Source organism: Primulina tabacum, chromosome 10, assembly GCF_025594145.1.
Source record: "Primulina tabacum isolate GXHZ01 chromosome 10, ASM2559414v2, whole genome shotgun sequence".
In the NCBI taxonomy this organism is placed as follows: domain Eukaryota; kingdom Viridiplantae; phylum Streptophyta; class Magnoliopsida; order Lamiales; family Gesneriaceae; genus Primulina; species Primulina tabacum.
In genome coordinates, this window is record NC_134559.1 from 24,504,111 (window position 1) to 24,522,983 (window position 18,873).

Below are 18,873 nucleotides of genomic sequence, written 5' to 3' on the forward strand. Positions count from 1 at the left end.
TTTTGCTCCCGCGCCTTCGCTTCTTTCCACGTTCGCGGCTTCTACTGTTAGTTCCAAATCGTTCATAGCTGTCCTCGGAGCCCGAAAAAATTTTGGTCCTCCCTTCTTCAAGGATCGATTACTGCTCATATGTTCTTCCTCCTCTACATCTATTGTTAATCTCCATACCTTCTTCTTGAGTCCTATGCGATGCAATTTGGTTCTTTCTTCCTGCTTTGTATGATTAACCTTGAGGTGCTTCGATTTCTCTGGAGAAATTTAAGGGCATGACGATTGGTTTTGCCATGGCAGTGATCATTGTCATGTTATTCTACGTTATTTCCATAATGGATTCTTGTAGATGTTTACATGCCACTGTCCTTCTGTTTGCACAATATTGATACTTGCGGGCGTGCCAGGTGCGAAGTTGCACCGATTTATGTGAAAAATGATAAAAATCTAACTTCTAAAAAGAAGCGAAAGAGAATCCTAAATTTGACCGTCCGTTCTAATCTCCTAAAAAAACAACGCCAAAATGAAGAAAACTATTGTAAATTTGATGAATAAACCCCTGACATTGTTTATATTTTTAATAAACGGTAGGAATTTACAAAACATAAAAATATAACATATAAAGTTGTTGAAATCTAAAACGATAGGATGCTAGAAATTATACTGGAAAGCCTGAAAACTAGTGCTTGAAGATTGAAATTTAGTAGAGAGTATTTGCAGATTTGTCTGTGCAGAGAGTTGAATTTCTTCTGTGTTGGCTGATTCCTCCCTTTTCTTCACTGTGCGGTGCAGTTTCCTCCACTCCCCTTTGACTCACGATCTTCTCCCATTTTCTCCCAGAATCTCCTTCTCTTTCCACGATCTCTTGGATATTTAAATACACTAATGGGCTTCTTGTTTTCTCTATCAATTTATACTTTTGGACTTAGACAATTAATTGGGCCCAATTTAATTTTTGGTGCAAACAAATGCCCCCTGCAAGCATTGGCCCATTGGGCCAATATGCTTGTATATAAAGTCCATTTTGACTTTGTTTGATGGCCCATTTTAATTTTGTGATTTGGGCCTGCAGTGGTGGGCCAAGCAACCCAAGTCCATTCTCTCTTGGACTTTGAATTTCTTTTTTCGTCTTTTGGAATTCCTTTTCCCACACTTAAGATTTGAAACACTCTTGTTCCCTCTATTTTTCATTCTCGCTGCCCTCGTCCGATTACTCTCCCCTGCCACTGTGAAGGCCCGTCGCTCCGCCAGCCCTACACCTTAACCGCAGCGGCTCTCAAGCTACTTCCAGCTATTCTTTGCTGTCGATTATCCTTTACTGCAACCCAAAGATGATGTATGGCTCACGTTTCCCCTCCAGCACATCCCTCTGAATTCAGTGCCGCAGTCGCCATTTCTGGCCAAGCCACCTATTCTGCGCCGCTACCAGTTGAATCTGCCAGCTCCGCTACTGGTCTCAATCCCTTCCTCCAAGCAGATCCTTTGTCTCTTGTTTCTTCCACTACGCTGGTCGTGCCAACCCATAAGTTAATTTGATCACCATTTTGCCTTCATGGTGTCTGTGAATTTGCCCAAACAATAATACATTAAAATTTGTTGTCATTCTTGGCTAGACCGACGCCCCAACCGTCATGGCTCCCCGGTGCACCACTGCCTCTATCAGGATCTGCCCGCCGTCTTCTTTCATTGTTGCTTCTAGATTGTCACTGGAGCCCAATTGGGTTTTCGTTTTCCCTTCCCTGCAAGAGGGAACACTACTTCCTTCTCGAGCCATGGTTTTGCGATTACCATGGCAAAACAAGGTTTCCCTTCGGTTGTTTCTGCTTCTTCTATAGTTATTGGTAATCTCTCTCCATTTTTCTCCAGTACTGTGTGAAGCTATTCGGTTTCTTGTTGTATTGATGGGAGTAGACTCTTTACTTCTTTCTGCTTTGTATGATTAACCTTGAGGCACTTTGACTCTCCTAGAGAAATTTGATGGAATGACGACTGATTTTGCCACAATATTGATCACTGTCATGTTACTATGTGTTAGTTCCATGTTGTCTCATTGTAGATATTTACATGCCACTGCTATTTGTTTCTTTGCTAGTACTGAGTTCCTGTGGGGAGTTGAGTGTTTTTGTGCACCCACCCGACAAACAACTGATTCAAGCCATGTGTTGGCATAATTCCCCGCTAGATCACTGACTTTCTTTTTCAATGAACGTGCATATGACCATGAATTGACAGCCAAGAGGTAACTCTAATAATTTATTTGTGTGTTGCACATCACTTGGGTCACATTCCCCCTACCCAAGCTGTCATTTGCATGCATTGAACTTCAGTTGGACCCCTTTCCCGCATACACGTCTACTTATTGTTTTTGCATACGGTGGCTCCGCTATCTATTTCTTCAATGTTGGTTTGTCATTCTGATTGTTGGATGTTGTTGGGGAGTGGAGATGGGTTGAATGTGTGTTGGGTGTTGGTGGTTTATTCTAAGTTAATCCAAACAACTCCCTACTTACATTGCTTTAATATAAATCGGCTTACCCAACTTCCCGCACCTTATCATTCATTTAATCGATACAAATTTGTAAAAGTGGCTTTGTTGCCTACTTTATCCATGATTTCTCATAACATTCAACAAAAACGTCAATCAAAATGTATGCACAAGTGGCCACCTGATCAACTCCCCATGTTCAAAATCTTTTTGTAAGAAGTGAGAGACCCAGCTCTCGACATGCTACTGTTCAAACCATAAATTATCTCACGAAAGTGGCTATGGATCCCACTTTCGCTACCATATTTCATAGTACTTAAGTAAGGATAACCAAAAGGAAACATATGCTAAAATGGCCAAAGGCCAACTATCTGCTGAATAAAAGTATTTCATCTCGAACTGATACTCACTCTCACACAAGCTGATCAAATCTTGCTTAATTCCTTCTTCCATCAATGTTCTCACATATACCAACTTAGGATCACCAAGCTCCCCTAAGTTGATCTCTTCCATCGGGTCTTGTACCTCATGTTGGCCATCTTCCATTTAAGATGACACCATTAATAACTCGTCAACTTGAAGCCCATTGTCCTCATACTCCTCTTCGAACTCATATTCATAAACCAATTCTATCCCATGGGTATTCAACTGTTCTTCATTGCATACTCTATCGAGAACATGCTGAACACATACTTTCCACATTGAGGTTGCAGCCACCTTTTTCTCCTGTTGGTTTTATTCAATCATCGATCTCTTCGATAGTCGGATGATTCATTCGTCTATAAGGCCCGATGACAGTAGGTCTAAGTATTTGATTCGACACTGAAATTGGGGTTGAGGATTGCATGTAAACTGGACTCCTTTTTCTATCCTCCCCATGGACTTTGATGGGCCCGAAATCCCCGTTATAATATCTGGCCTCAACTGTGTTGGCATGAGCTTAGAAAGGCTGTGTATCGGCTTCAACAATCTCCACATCATTTCCTTTCCAAAATAAAAAGAACTGGTGCATTGAGAATGAGATGCACTGATGTGCATAGATCCAATCTTTACATAACAAGTCTTGGAAGTTGGCATATAAGTTCACAACAAAAAATGAGCACATAAATGACATACTCCCCACAGTAACATCAGCTAGGAGAACCCCAATGGTCTTGGTGGGTTCCCCTATAAACGTAACAACATAAACTTCTGTGGGGATTAGGTCCTCTTCACATTTGCCCAAAATTTTCAACATCCTCGCTGATAAGATATTCACTGCCGAGCCATTATCGATTAACACTTTGGACACTGGCTTGCCATTCACATGAGCCTTGATATATAAAGGCCTTATGTGCTTAGTCATAGTGGCTGAAGGCTTTTCCAAATTCACATGCTTAGGCTTGTTAAGGTGATTTTCTCTGATGATAACTCCTAAACCTCCTTCGGGGAGTTTCCTGCCAACCTTCACCTCCTCAACTACTACTTCTGACATTGACTCCCCGCACTCTTCCTCGACAAGTTTAAAGCTCTTAGGTAGTATCACCATTCCTGTGGCACAATCCACAGTGATGTGAAACTCCCAATACAAAAATTGATTGTTTTTCTTCTTTGATCATCCTCCTCACTTAACAAATCATCGTCCACTAACTTATCCTCGGTAGCTGATCTTCCAAACTTTAACTTACTCCCCACCTGATCTCCGGTGACTGGAATATCAATTGTGGGTTCATTTCTTAACTTAGCAGATTCTTCTCTTCTCGTAATATCTATTTCTCTTAACAGTCGTCTCTTCTGAGTCCTAGTAAGTGGCCTAGAGAACTTTCTGTGTTGGGCCACTCTCCAAGACTCACTAAACTCGCATCTGGCAGGAAGGACACCTGGGCTTTTCTCCCCTGCCTCCATAATTTTTTCCTTTTATAACTTCATTTACACGCGGCTCTCTATCTTGGTCAGCTTACTTTTTCCTGATTTCCATCCTTTGCGACTCAACTCCATATGTTTTTCTCCAATCCTGTATCTCTGGTGCTGATAGTGTGACAACTCCCCTCTAGACCATCTACTCTCAAGCACTGGTCTCTCGAAGAAATGTTGGTCCCTCGGCCTATAGGCCGCAGATTCACCAACACCTCTGGGAAAACACTGCCGAACTGTTCTTACTCGATCAGTACTATTCCTTCTGTTAGCTTCAAATATGTGACCCTTCGGGATCCAACATTTCTTAATTATTCGGTCTTTCACTGCAAAGGATCGGTTTTTTTCTCATTGAGAAGATCCTTCAAATCTGTCACATTCACATTAACAGAAGATACTGGGGGAAAAGGATCATCATCCAGTGCCATGGACTCTTGTTTGTCAGGGAACTTCAAGATTCCCTTGTTAATTCTGTCCTGCGAAATATTTTTGAAAGCCCAACACAATTTAGTGGAATGATTATATGAGTCGTGATACTTACAATATTTTCAACTTTTCAGATCGTCCTTAGCAGACATTTGATGATTGGGTGGAAAAGTGATTAACTTTTCTTTAACCAGAAAATCAAATATGTCGTTTGTCTTGGAAACATCGAATGTGTACTGCATGTCCTTTGGAGGTTGGGTGGTGCTTTTCCTCTCCGACTCTGTGGATTTTCTCTTGAGTAAAGGGACTATGCACGAGCCGTTCGATCGAATCTTGGCTAGGGAAATCTATTCAACCTCATGGTAATAAGAGCTCAATGTTGGTTACGTCTTAGCCGACTCCTCTGTCAATAGTTCCTCGTACTCCCCAACCTTTGCTGCAAGTTCAAAAAAATCTATGAATTCCATACTCTGGAACTTCTTTTGCAGCTCAAAGTCTAGCCCTTTTTGGGCTATTTTGACAAACTCAATCTCTGGTAGAAACACCTTGCACATGTTCTTTGTTTTCTTGAAGCTAACAATGAACATATCAGTTGTTTCTCCTTTTTTCTGAGACATTTTTGACAAATCAGCGATGCACACCTCATGCTCATTTCGGTAAAATTGAGTAAGGAATTACTTCTCCATATCTTGCCAACTTAAGATTGAGTTTCGGGGAAGTGAGGCATACCACAAAAATGTCGTGCCAGTAAGGGTATTTGGGAACAATCTCAACTTAAAACTAGTAAAATTTTCCAAGTTCGCCAGCTCCCCACACCTTATACTGAACCTAGCAATGTGCTCAAGGCTAGATTGGCTATCTTCTCTAGAAAATAGGTTGAAATATGGTACCTTGTCACCTCTGGGAAATGGATTGTTGACATCTATGTGGTTGGGGTATGGCTTGTGAAACTCTCGGCTGCCAATTTTTATCCAGGCCGGCCCATACAGTTTCTTGCACAGTTTCTCTCACCATCTCTGGATCAATCACGTGGATGTTCCAGGCTGGGAGTTGGTGATGGTAATAATTTGATCCCGGAGCTTGAAACCCTGCATTTAAACAAACATTACCTCCTGGGAAACCCCCATCTACTCCTTGATTATCCATGTGTGTCTTCATACACCCCTGGTTGATACAGAGGATTTGTCACACTGTATGCCTGAGTAATAGGTTGCTTTGAGCTCCCCACTCCATGAGCACGTGAATATGGCTGAGCTCTCCCTACTAAGGTTTCTTCTCTCATGTGAGGTGGTGTATACCTTCTTTCTGGCTGATACGGGAGAGTGAACTCTGGGCGGCAAGGATCGCCAGCCCTTGAGTTTCCTACTCCCTGGTCAAATTCATGGACCAGGTTACTTTCTTGATCAGTCTCTTTGACAGTGGTATTTTGCTCCACTCGGATAGACCGATTCGGCTTACTCAGTAGAGTCTTCAAACAGTCGGAAATTGCCTTAAATAATGTCTGTGAAATTTCCTCAATTTTTATAGCAGTCAATTCTTCAATCACTCTGTTTGAAACTTGATTATACGTAGTCAGAACCTGCAGATCAAATTCTTCGGCATGTGGTTCAACAACAGGTTGCTCGGGCTGTTGAACCTGAGTTCCCTCTTGATTAGCCAAAGACTCCCCGCTCTCCTGACTGATGTTTTGTTTCCTTCTTGGCGGCATAATGGGGTCCCACTGGGCGTGCCAAAAATTGTTTGCACAATATTGATATTTGCGGGCGTGTCAGGTGCGAAGTTGCACCGATTTGTGTGAAAAATGACAAAAATCTAACTTCTAAAAACAAGCAAAAGCGAATCCTAAGTTTGACCGTCGGTTCTAATATCCTAAAACAACTACAATGACAAAATGAAGAAAACTATTGAAATTTGATGAATAAATCCCTGACATTGTTTATATTTTCAATAAACGGTAGAAATTTACAAGACATAAAATATAACATATAAAGTTGTTGAAATCTAAAACGATAGAATGCTAGAAATTATACTTGAAAGCCTGAAAACTAGTGCTTGAAGATTGAAATTTAGTAGAGAGTATTTGCAGATTTGTCTGTGCAGAGAGTTGTTTTTCTTCTGTGTTGGCTGATTCCTCCCTTTTCTTCACTGTGCGGTGCAGTTTCCTCCACTCCCCCATGACTCACGATCTTCTCCCATTTTCTCCCAGAATCTCCTTCTCTTTCCACGATCTCTTGGATATTTAAATACACTAATGGGCTTCTTGTTTTTCTCTATCAATTTATACTTTTGGGCTTAGACAATTAATTGGGTCCAATTTAATTTTTGGTGCAAACACCTTCTTCATTTGTTTATGTAGAACTCTTGCGAGGAGTTGGGCGACTTGACATTGTTTGGCCATCTATTAGCCTTTGCGTCGTGGTAGTAGTGTGATGGCCATTGCATGGCCTTATTACATGCATATGGGGAAAGGTGATTCTTGAGTAATACATCGTATGTATGCAGTTGTTTTTGAATCTCAAAAACATATTATTTCTAAGTTTGTTCATGTCTCTATCTCGTCCACGCCCTTGGCTTCATCTCTTGCACCAGCTGAATTAGATATGACATTGGCTATTTTGATGCATTTACCTCGTGGAAGCAATGTATGAGAGCTTCATAAGACATTATTTGGCCTTCCCGCATCTATATTTGTGTCTGACGGGGGAGTCTGATATGTCATTATCTTTGTTGTAGGTGTGTTGATTTCCAGCCAACCACCAATTAGGTCCAGAACTTCTCCAAGGTCAATGGTTATTGTTGAAGATCTGTAGAGACTCTCATTTCTTTATGGCTATCTATTTTTCTGTTGTCTTGCTCTGTTAGTTGAATGTTCTCCGATTGCATATCCTTGTATGTATTATCATTATCACGTCTGTTCCCAAATGGCACCAAGGCTTAATTGTTGGTAAGTTGGCCATGGATTGGCCTCAGTTATTTAGTGTGTTCGACACTTAAGCCCAACTCCCCATTCTTTGTAGTTCTTTCTTGTCATATTTTAAGTGGCCTAAAGGCCTACTTCACGAGCATGTCACTGCACATGCAAGCAATCAATTTATATAATGGAAGGTACAGTCTACCTCATTGATATGCTCAAATCTTATAGAGATTTTAAGGATTTTATTTTATAATATTTGTGCTTATCTAGACCTATTATCCCTAATTTTGTGCTTATCTTAATTAATTTTATAATGATTGTAGATTTGAATAGAAGAGGAAAAAATACCTAATATTTTTATAAGATTTCAAAGGAAACGAAATATCAAAAGAAAGGAAATAAAATATTTTTATTCCTTAATGATATTAAAATTTAGAAAAATCTATGTAAATCTTGATAAATATCTTATCTACATTTTTATACTTGACATGGGCTTAAAATATTTGAAAGATGAGGCCCATTAAGAAGAATAAAAAGGAGAAGAGACAGAGACGTGAAAAGGAGGCGCAAAACAAAAGAAAAAACCAGCGCGGAAGGGACAGAACATAGAAGAGAGGAGAGAAGCGTACAGAGAGAAGAGCGAAGAAGGCATCGAAGAAGGAGAGGTAAGGAAGAGAGCATAACAGAGGAGGAGGGCCGTAACAGGAGAGAAGAGGAAGGAAGCATAGAAGAAAAAAAGCTACAGTGAAGTAGCGACAACGCAGAAGAAGAACATAAGGGGAGGAAGATTGGAGGACAGAAGCTGAAGGAATTCCTCACATTCTTCGGTTATATTTTTATTCTTTTATTTGTTCGAGGACGAACAAAAGCTAAGTGTGGGGGATTGATAAGCCCAAATCTTATAGAGATTTTAGGGATTTTATTTTATAATATTTGTGCTTATCTAGACCTATTATCCCTAATTTTGTGCTTATCTTAATTAATTTTATAATGATTATAGATTTGAATAGAAGAGGAAAAAATGCCTAAATTGGGAGATAAGATGATTTTATAAGATTTCAAAGGAAACGAAATATCAAAAGAAAGAAAATAAAATATTCTCATTCCTTGATGATATTGAAAATTTAGAAAAATCTATGTAAATCTTGGTAAATATCTTATCTACATTTTTTATACTTGACATGGGCTTAAAATATTTGAAAGATGAGGCCCATTGAGAAGAATAAAAAGGAGAAGAGGCAGAGACGTGAAAGGGAGGCGCAAAACAAAAGAAAAAACCAGCGCGGAAGGGACATAACAGAGAAGAGAGGAGAGAAGAGAGAAGCGTACAGAGGGAAGAGACAGAAGAAGGCATCGCAGAAGGAGAGGGAAGGAAGAGAGCAGAACATAGGAGGAGGGCCGTAACAGGAGAGAAGAGGAAGGAAGTATAGAAGAAAAAAAGCTACAGTGAAGTAGCGACAACGCGAAAGAAGAACATAAGGGGAGGAAGATTGGAGGATAGAAGCTGAAGGAATTCCTCACACATGCTTAAATCACAGAGAATTCCTCTTATTTCTTTCTTTCTTTTGTTTTCTTCTATGAACTTAAATATGACTTTTCACTTCTATTTTGAATTCATAGAATAATTTTCTTTAGGCTAAGACCACAATAGGACATAACAATACTTTATTTGATATTTGTTTTATTTTCATTATATTATTTTTCTTGATTTTAATTATTGATTGATGTTGGTTTAATATTTTTGTTAATATCCTGATCAATTATTTACATGTCTGTTGATTAATCACGAATCAGAAGATGATTGGTTAAATATAGCAACAAAGACGTCATCAACACATGGTTAAACTGACTAGAAATAGTATTCGGTTTCAGTGTGCGGTTTTAGGTGAAAATTGAAATTCCACGAAGATCGAATGCATTTAGATCTAATTAAATTCAATTAGAAATAATTGGACTGTTAGATTTAAATAGGTTTATTAACTCAAGGAATCGTTTAATAAATAAAATTGGGGATTTCACCGTGATTGTCAAGAATTAAATAATTAATTGGATTTTAACACGTGTCAACATAATATAGTTTGGTACCAGTTGTGTGTCTTAGTTATTCATTTGAATTTGAATCCATCCTCAATATTTGAATCTCTCGTTTTTAATTGCAATTATTTTATTTAATAATTTAGATTAATAATCCACGTATCATCTTTTTATTTATTTTGTCTAGCTTAAGTTAAGTGATATAAATTCTAGTAATTAAATATTAGTTTCTGTGGGATCGATACTTGAACTCATCATCCATTCACTATAACTTGACCTAGTCCGCTTGCTAGATTTATTCCTAACCAAAATCGTCGGTCAAGTTTTTGGCGTCGTTGCCGGGGACTAATTTATTTAATATTTGAATAAATTGCTTTATTGAGACTAGACATTTTTTTCCCAAAAAAAAAATAAAAAAATCATCGTTTTTTTTTCTAATTTATTTGTTTTATTGCGAGGTGCTTCAAGATGGATCATCGGGGAGTGTTCACGAATTTTGCCCAAAAATACTCGGAACCATTCTATGCTGCTTGGGGGAGATTCAATGATTTGGCAAACAACTTTCGGTTTCATGATTTGTCAAACTACACTCTTATTCAAATTTTCTATTTTGGTTTGGATGAGGCAACAAGAAGTTGGGTAAATTATGGAACTTTGGCAACCGGTAGTCACTTATTTAATAGAGAATACAATAGTGCGATGCACTTGTTAAATGATATGGCAGATTTCGACTACCACTGGCATTGTGACCCTTCACTGCAGGGTTGGAGTCACCAATATCCTCCACAATTTTGCCCCGATTTTGTTAACCAACCATTTGAGCAACAAGAAGAGCGTAGTGCACATTTAGATGAAATCATGGCCTAGTGGGAGAAGATGGTCAACTCTTTGTGTTTCATCGATGAACAGATTGAGCTTCTAATGCAACCTGTTTCTGAAATTCGCCAAGAGAATGAAGCGATTTTTGATGATCATTTAATGACCAATCAGGCATGGATGAATTATGACAACTCAAACAACCAAAGTTTGGAGAGTGATTCAAATCATGTAGAAACTTCACCTGAATCTGATTTTCCGCAAGTGTTTGAGTTGGAGGAAAAGAATTCTTCGAGAAATCCTATGCGAAGATGAGACAGAAATGAAGTTGGAGGAAGAAGAAGAACACAAGTCGAAGGATTTGAACCCATATATGGTCTTAACATATATTCCACCAGCAGATTATTTATTTCCATCAACGCAAACTCAAGAATATTACTTCCTCTATGAGCTTTATCATGGATTGGATTGTTCTTCCCCTAATAATCAGTCTTTGCCGAGTGTTGTTGGAGCGACGAGCTTACAATGTCAATATCATGCCATGATTGAGGGCATATATAATCAAGACTCATATGTAATATTGTATGATATTTACTATGGGCGGAAGCCGCTATTTGATGGATGCTTCTCCGTAGTCAAGCTATAGACAATGAATTTAGCGTTTGCTGGGAGGAAACCCATTGATTTATTTTATTTCCTGTCGTTTCATTTTTTATTTTTATTTTTTTCATTTTGTTAGTTTAATCCTCTGTGATTTTGGTGTGTGTAGGCTATATTGGAATGAAGGAATATGATTTAGATTCTGAAAAAGCTAAACTGTTGAAATAAAAGATTTCCAGCATTGAAGAATTCTACCATCCCCATGTAGCACTCCATGGAATTTAAAGCAACACTGTCAGGGAAGTGTTATCTTACTATTCTGCATCCAACTTTTATATTTTTTTTAAATGGCATGACACTGAGGACAGTGTAAATATAAATTGTGGGGGGAATTTGTGTTTGGTTTCACGTCACAACACTTAGCATGTGCTTTACTGTTTAATCCTCGAGCATGAAAATTTTTCTGGGTATTCCTTCAAAATCCCACATCAACTACCCAATTTTAGCATATACACTATTCATCTACCTTAATTTTGAGAGAAATAAACCCTTTTAGCGCTTTAAAATTTTCAATAACTCTCATGTGTTGATATTTGATAAGAAAAATTGGAGGAGTTTGAAAAAAAAAATCGTGAATAAAGGGAAGGCGATTGATGAAAAAATATATGTAATGAAAAAGGAAAAGATGAAGGAATGTTGTATGATGTGATGATTGAAAAAACTAAAACGGAATGTCGTTGATGATTGAAAAAATATGAAGGAAGAGAAAAAAGTTGAGAGAATATGATCGAAAGTACAAGGAATATGAAAAAATTAGATGGAAGATGATGAAACTCAATAAGGAGGAAGATAAGAGATGAAGGAATGCGCTGAAGGAATAATTGTTTATTTTCTCTCATTTTGAATATCCCTACCTTTATTGTAGCCGTGAGTCGTGGCCTAACGTTATAAGCTTAAAAAGATCTATTGACCGGGTCATATTCCTTCAATATTTAGTGGAGAAAGGTATAAAAGGCAAGCTTATGGAGAATTTCTTAAAAACAAATTCAGAAAATATGAGCACTCCTTGAACTAAAACACCTTTGAGGAATATGAGTTTTTACTTCCACGCTACACACGTCTCATTATCTTGATCTTTTCTAGTGAATGCTTGAGTTTTTTAAAGTTGCAAGGAAAGTGAATTTTATGATTTTTGAATTGTGATCTTTTGATTGAGTGTGACGGAATTTAAAAGATTGAAAAGTGTTGATTGTATCAATTTTGTGGTGAATCATTGAATATTCCTCAGTTATATTTTTATTCTTTTATTTGTTCGAGGACGAACAAAAGCTAAGTGTGGGGGATTGATAAGCCCAAATCTTATAGAGATTTTAGGGATTTTATTTTATAATATTTGTGCTTATCTAGACCTATTATCCCTAATTTTGTGCTTATCTTAATTAATTTTATAATGATTGTAGATTTGAATAGAAGAGGAAAAAATGCTTAAATTGGGAGATAAGATGATTTTATAAGATTTCAAAGGAAACGAAATATCAAAAGAAAGGAAATAAAATATTTTTATTCCTTGATGATATTGAAATTTAGAAAAATCTATGTAAATCTTGATAAATATCTTATCTATATTTTTTATACTTGACATGGGCTTAAAATATTTGAAATATGAGGCCTATTGAGAAGAATAAAAAGGAGAAGAGGCAGAGACGTGAAAGGGAGGAGCAAAACAAAAGAAAAAACTAGCGCGGAAGGGACAGAACAGAGAAGAGAGGAGAGAAGAGAGAAGCGTACAGAGGAAAGAGACAGAAGAAGGAATCGCAGAAGGAGAGGGAAGGAAGAGAGCAGAACATAGGAGGAGGGCCGTAACAGGAGAGAAGAGAAAGGAAGCATAGAAGAAAAAAAGCTACAGTGAAGTAGCGACAAAGCGGAAGAAGAACATAAGGGGAGGAAGATTGGAGGATAGAAGCTGAAGGAATTCCTCACACATGCTTAAATCATAGAGAATTCCTCTTTTTTCTTTCTTTCTTTTGTTTTCTTCTATGAACTTAAATATGACTTTTCACTTCTGTTTTGAATTCATAGAATAATTTTCTTTAGGCTAAGACCACAATAGGACCAAACAATACTTTATTTGATATTTGTTTTATTTTCATTATATTATTTTTCTTGATTTTAATTATTGATTGATGTTGGTTTAATATTTCTTGTTAATAGCCTGATCAACTATTTACATGTCTGTTGATTAATCACGAATCGGAAGATGATTGGTTAAATATAGCAACAAAGACGTCATCAACACATGGTTAAACTGACTAAAAATAGTATTCGGTTTTAGTGTGCGGTTTTATTTGAAAACTGAAATTCCACGAAGATGGAATGCATTTAGATCTAATTAAATTCAATTAGAAATAATTGGACTGTTAGATTTAAATATGTTTATTAACTCGAGGAATCGTTTAATAAATAAAATTGGGGATTTCACCGTGATTGTCAAGAATTAAATAATTAGTTGGATTTTAACACGTGTCAACATAGTATAGTTTGGTACCGTTGTGTGTCTTAGTTATTCATTTGAAAATTTGAATACATCCTCAATATTTGAATCTCTCGTTTTTAATTGAAATTATTTTATTTAATAATTTAGAATAATAATCCATGTATCATCTTTTTATTTATTTTATCTAGCTTAAGTTAAGTGATATAAATTCTAATAATTAAATATTAGTCTCTATGGGATCGATACTTGGACTCATCATCCATTTGCTATAACTTGACCTAGTCCGCTTGCTAGATTTTCCTAACCGAAATCGTCGGTCACTCATCTTGATTTCTCATACCATAAGAACATTATAGATATCAACCGGATGCATGTATAATAAGTGGCCATAAGGCCAACTCCCTAATGAAACAAAGTACCTTCAAAATGATAAGAGTGGCTTACTGTCCCACTTTCTCTAATCAAGCTCATTGTTGAATCAACGGATATTCACCTCAGTGGCCCTAACGTCTACATCACATGACGTCTTGAAATAAAGAACTAAACATATACAAAAGTGGCCAATAAGCCTACTCTTATATCTAACCAAACTTCCACGCCCTTCTGAACTCTTTCCAGCCATGTCTGGTGGTCTAAAATCCCATCCCATGTAGCTTCCTTTCGAGTTGCTCGAAGGATACTATGGACTTGGATTTTCATTAACCAAGCCAATGCCAAAGTGGCCCCAAAGGCCGACTCCTCGGTGGATATCATCCTTTCTGTTTGCTTCACTAACTCGCTTTTTCTATTCTTCCCTCATAATTGGCAAATACGGCTTGAGATACTTTCCATTTATGCATCTTTTGTGTGGTTGGCCATCTAAACTTGATAGCCAATATGCATTCTCGTCCAAGATCTTGTGCACCTTAAATGACCCTTCCCAATTCGGGGATCATTTGCATAAGTTTCTGTTCTTTGTCCCCAGGGACAGTATTGTTTTCCATACAATGTCTCCTTCATGGAAGATTTTCTTGTTGATTCTTCTGTTGTAGATCCTTGTCACTTTCTGCTTTTGTAACAACAAAGCATTATATACTTGGATTCTCAATTCATCAACTTATTCTAGCTCCATAATCACATCCTCACTTAATGTTCAGAGGAAAGTTCGTTTTGTCTTGTCACTCGCATTGATGATACCATAATCTCTAATGGTAGCACTGCATCATAGCCAAAGTTGAGGGCAAATAGACTTACCCCAATTGCAGCCTTTTTAGATGTCCTATATAACCAAAACGTTTCTGACAGCAGCCTTGGCCAATCCCTGGGATTTTCCTCCATCATCTTTTGTAGAATCTTTATCAACACCTTGTTTGATTCTTCGGCTTGCCCGTTGGATTGTGGGTAATGAGGGGATGACTTTATCAATTTGATTCCATAGTCTTCTGCAAATTTACTCATATTTGAGCTCCCTAATCCGTGGTTAGTGACTCTGGAATCCCAAAGCTATGAATGACATTCTCTTTTACAAAGTTAATTACATCCCCTTGTTCTGCTTTCTTCAAAGTACTGCTTCCACCCATTTGGTGAAAAAATCTGTGGCCACAAGGATGAACGAGTGGCCTTTAGATGATGCTTGGTAAATTTTCCCTATTAACTCCATGACCCAGCCCTTGAATGGTCACGGTTTAACAATGCTGTGGAGCTCATCTGCTGGAATTCTTTGGATATTGTCTTGCCTCTGACATGGTTGGCATCCCTTAGCATATTTGATGCAATCTTTCAGAATGGATGGCCAATAATAGCCATACCTTCTTATCAACCATCTCATCTTTACTCCAAATATATGTGCTCCGCACACTCCCTCGTGAACTTGCTTCATGATCTCCAATGCCTCTGGGAAACCTATGCATCTGAGGAGCAAACCATCTAACCTTTTCCTGTACAAATCTGCTTCCACTAAGACATAGTTAAGAGCTCTCATTTTTAGACCTTATGGAATATCTCTCCCGGGAGATTCTAGCACATGTTTTATATCGTCTCTCCAATCACCAGTTAAGTTTATATCCAAGTTGAAAGTTTCTACTTGAATTCCTCTTTGCTGAATTGAGGGGTGGTTTCTCTTTTGAATCAACACCAGCTTGTGCGTAAGTTCGGGAGACATCTTCAATCCCGATGCAACTTGTGCTAACTCGTCTGCCTCCCAATTTTCTTGTCTTGGGACGTATACTAATGACACCTCTTCAAAATAATCTAGAAGTTGGGATGTCGCGGTATAGTATGGTGCCAATGATAAACTCGTGCATTTGAACTCCTTTGATAGATGTTTGAGTACCAATTGCGAATCTCCTGATATCAACAACTCTTTTGCTCCTAAATCTTTCAGAATTTCCAGCCCAATGACAAATGGTTTGTATTCCGCCTAATTGTTGGTGCATGGAAAACCAAAATTAAACGATAGAGCAGTTTTTACACCTCTTGGAGAAGTGATCACAATACCAGTTCCGGCTGCTATTTCTATACATGATCCATCGAACTTCAACTCCCAGGGTTGAACTCCCACTCCACAAACTGGAAACCCAACCTGCTCTCTAATAAACTCATCAAGTGAAGGGTGATCAGCTAAAAAATCGGCCATAGCTTGGTCTTTTACTTATTTTTTGGGGTAGTAAGTCAATGTAAACTCGGCCAATGCTAAAGGCCATTTACCAATCCGTCCAGAGAGAATGGGTCTATTAAGCATGTATTTAACCGAATCGGTTTTAGCCACCACAAATACTCTTGATTGAATCAAATAATGTCTTAACTTAGTACATGCATTATACAGTGCTAAGAATAGCTTCTCGATCACAGAGTATTTTACCTCTACTGGAGTAAGAAATCTACTCAAATAATAGATAGCTTGTTCATTTCCTTCGTGATTATTTTGAACTAGTAGACATCCAATTGATTCATGAGTAGCATAGTAGTATAATTTATACATGGGAGGCATAAGAACATGCGGGTTAGATAAATGTCTCTTGATCACGTCAAAAGCTTTCTGATGCGAATCTTCTCATTTGAACTATCCGCTGTCTTTGAGCTTCAACAACTGTGAAAACTCTTTCGTCTTCCATGCAAGGTTAGAAATAAAACTTCTCAAGTAATTTAATTGCCCAAGGAAGTGTTGTAAATCTTTCTTGTTCCTAGGAAGATTTGCCTCCATGATAGGCTTTGCTTTGTTTTTATCCACCTCGACTCCCCTCTGATGTACCAAAAATCCTAAAAAATTCCCTGCTTTCACAATAAATGCACATTTCAATGGGTTTAACTTCAACTCATGTTGCCTCATTTTTTGGAAACTCTTCTTCAAATGCTCGACGTGATCAACAACTTGTTTAAATTTTACAACAATATCATCTATATATACTTCAGTATGATGTCCTATCATGTCATGAAAGATCGAGTTCATAGCCTTTGATACGTGTCTCCTGCATTTTTTAGCCCGAATGGCATGACAAGCCACTCAAACGTACCAACAGCTCCTGGGAATCTGAATGTTGTTTTGTGAGTGTTTGCCTCTGCTATTTTGATCTGATTTTAACCTGAAAATCCATCCATGAAGGATAACAACTCATGCCTAGCCACTGAATCAATCAATATATCAGGTATCGACATTACATACACATCTTTGGGAGTTGCACAGTTCAAGTCTCGGAAGTCGATGCATATTCTGACCTTGCAATTCTTTTTCATGATTGACACAATGTTCCACAGCCACTCGGTATATCTGATTGGTTTTATAAACTTGGCCCTTAAAAGTTTCTCGACTTCTTCTTTCACTTTCAACTCGACTTCTTTTGACATGCTGCGAGATGGCTGTTGAAATGGATTGAAACCATCTTTGAGTGGAAGTCGGTGTTTGACCAATTTCCTGTCTAACCCTGGCATGTCATCATAACTCCATGCAAAACAATCTTTGTACTCCTTCAGCATACTGATCAAATCTTGCTTCAACTGCTCCTCCAGTAGCTTACTGACATACACCACTTTTGGATTATCAAGCTCCCCCAATTTGATCTCTTCTAACGGGTCTTGTACTTCGTGTTGGCCATCTTCCATTTGAGATGGCGCCATCAAAAATTCATCAACTTGAATTTATCTTCTTCGTATTCTTCTTCTTGGACAACCTCGGTTCTATAGGTGTCTCATGCTTCATCTTCTTTTAATTTGCTCAGTAACTGCTGCACATGCGCCTTCCATATAGATGTTCCAGCTACCTCCTTTCCTTTTTGGTCCAACTCAATAATCAACCTCTTCAATCAGCGGCTGATTTATCGGCCTAGACGACACGATAACAGTAGGCTTAAGGATTTTTTCCAACACCGAGCTTGGAGTTGGTGTCTGCATGTACAATGAACTTTCTTTCTTACTATTGCTACGAACTCTAATGGGCCCAAAATCCCCATTGTAATATCTAGACTCCACTGCACTTGCACTTGTTTGAAAGGGTTGTCCATCCGCTTTTACCACTTCCACATCATCTCCTTTCCAAAATAACTACAGCTGGTGCATTGAGGATGAGATGCACTGGTTTGCAAGGATTCAATCCCTTCCTAAAAACGCATGGAAGTTGACGGATGAATTTACCACGAAAAATGCACACAAAGACGACATAATCCCAATAGTAACATCAACGGGGAATACCCCCATGGTCTTGGTGTTTTCTCCTATAAATCCAGCAATCGAGACTTCCGCAGAAATTAAGTCTTCCTCAGTTTTGCCCAGACTTTTTAACATTCTTACTGGAAGAACATTCACAGCCGAACCATTGTCAATCATGACCCTTGACACTGGCTTGCCATTAACGTGAGCCTTGATGTACAACGGCCTTATGTGCTTGGTCATGGCCGGTGTAGGCTTCTCAAGTATCACTTGTTTATGATTATTTGGGTGATCCTCCTTAATAATCATTCTTGAACTCCCTTCAAGGAGTTTATCTGCATGATCTTCTATTTGCATTGATTCCTTGGGCATCAACTCCTAATTCTCCTCTTTCATTAATTTAAACATCTCTGGAAGTATCACCACTCCTGTGGCACAATCCACAGTGATGTGAAACTCTCCAACACAAAAATTGATTGTTTTTTTTCTTTTATCATCCTCCTCACTTAACAAATCATCATCATCGTCCACTAACTTATCCTCAGTAGCCGATCTTCCAAACTTGGACTTACTCTCCACCTGATCCCTGGTGACTGAAAT

General features: G+C 38.1%; 1 protein-coding gene across 1 annotated transcript; it reads right to left on the reverse strand.

Annotated features, from left to right (window-relative positions):
• Nucleotides 1–15,622: 15,622 nt before the first annotated feature.
• Nucleotides 15,623–16,267, reverse strand: LOC142504995 (uncharacterized). Its single transcript, XM_075617824.1, has 2 exons — nt 16,103–16,267; nt 15,623–16,051 (listed from the first exon to the last, which is right to left on the reverse strand). Exons 1-2 carry the CDS (start codon nt 16,265–16,267, stop codon nt 15,623–15,625), a joined length of 594 nt encoding a protein of 197 aa, XP_075473939.1.
• Nucleotides 16,268–18,873: the final 2,606 nt, after the last annotated feature.

Coding starts and splice junctions, on each gene's coding strand:
- LOC142504995 (XM_075617824.1), bottom strand. CDS start 16,267: ATGGCCGATTTTTTAGCTGATCACCCTTCACTTGATGAGTTTATTAGA. Junction 16,052..16,102: donor TGATCACTTCTCCAAGAGGT/GTAAAAACTGCT, acceptor ACCAACAATTAG/GCGGAATACAAACCATTTGT.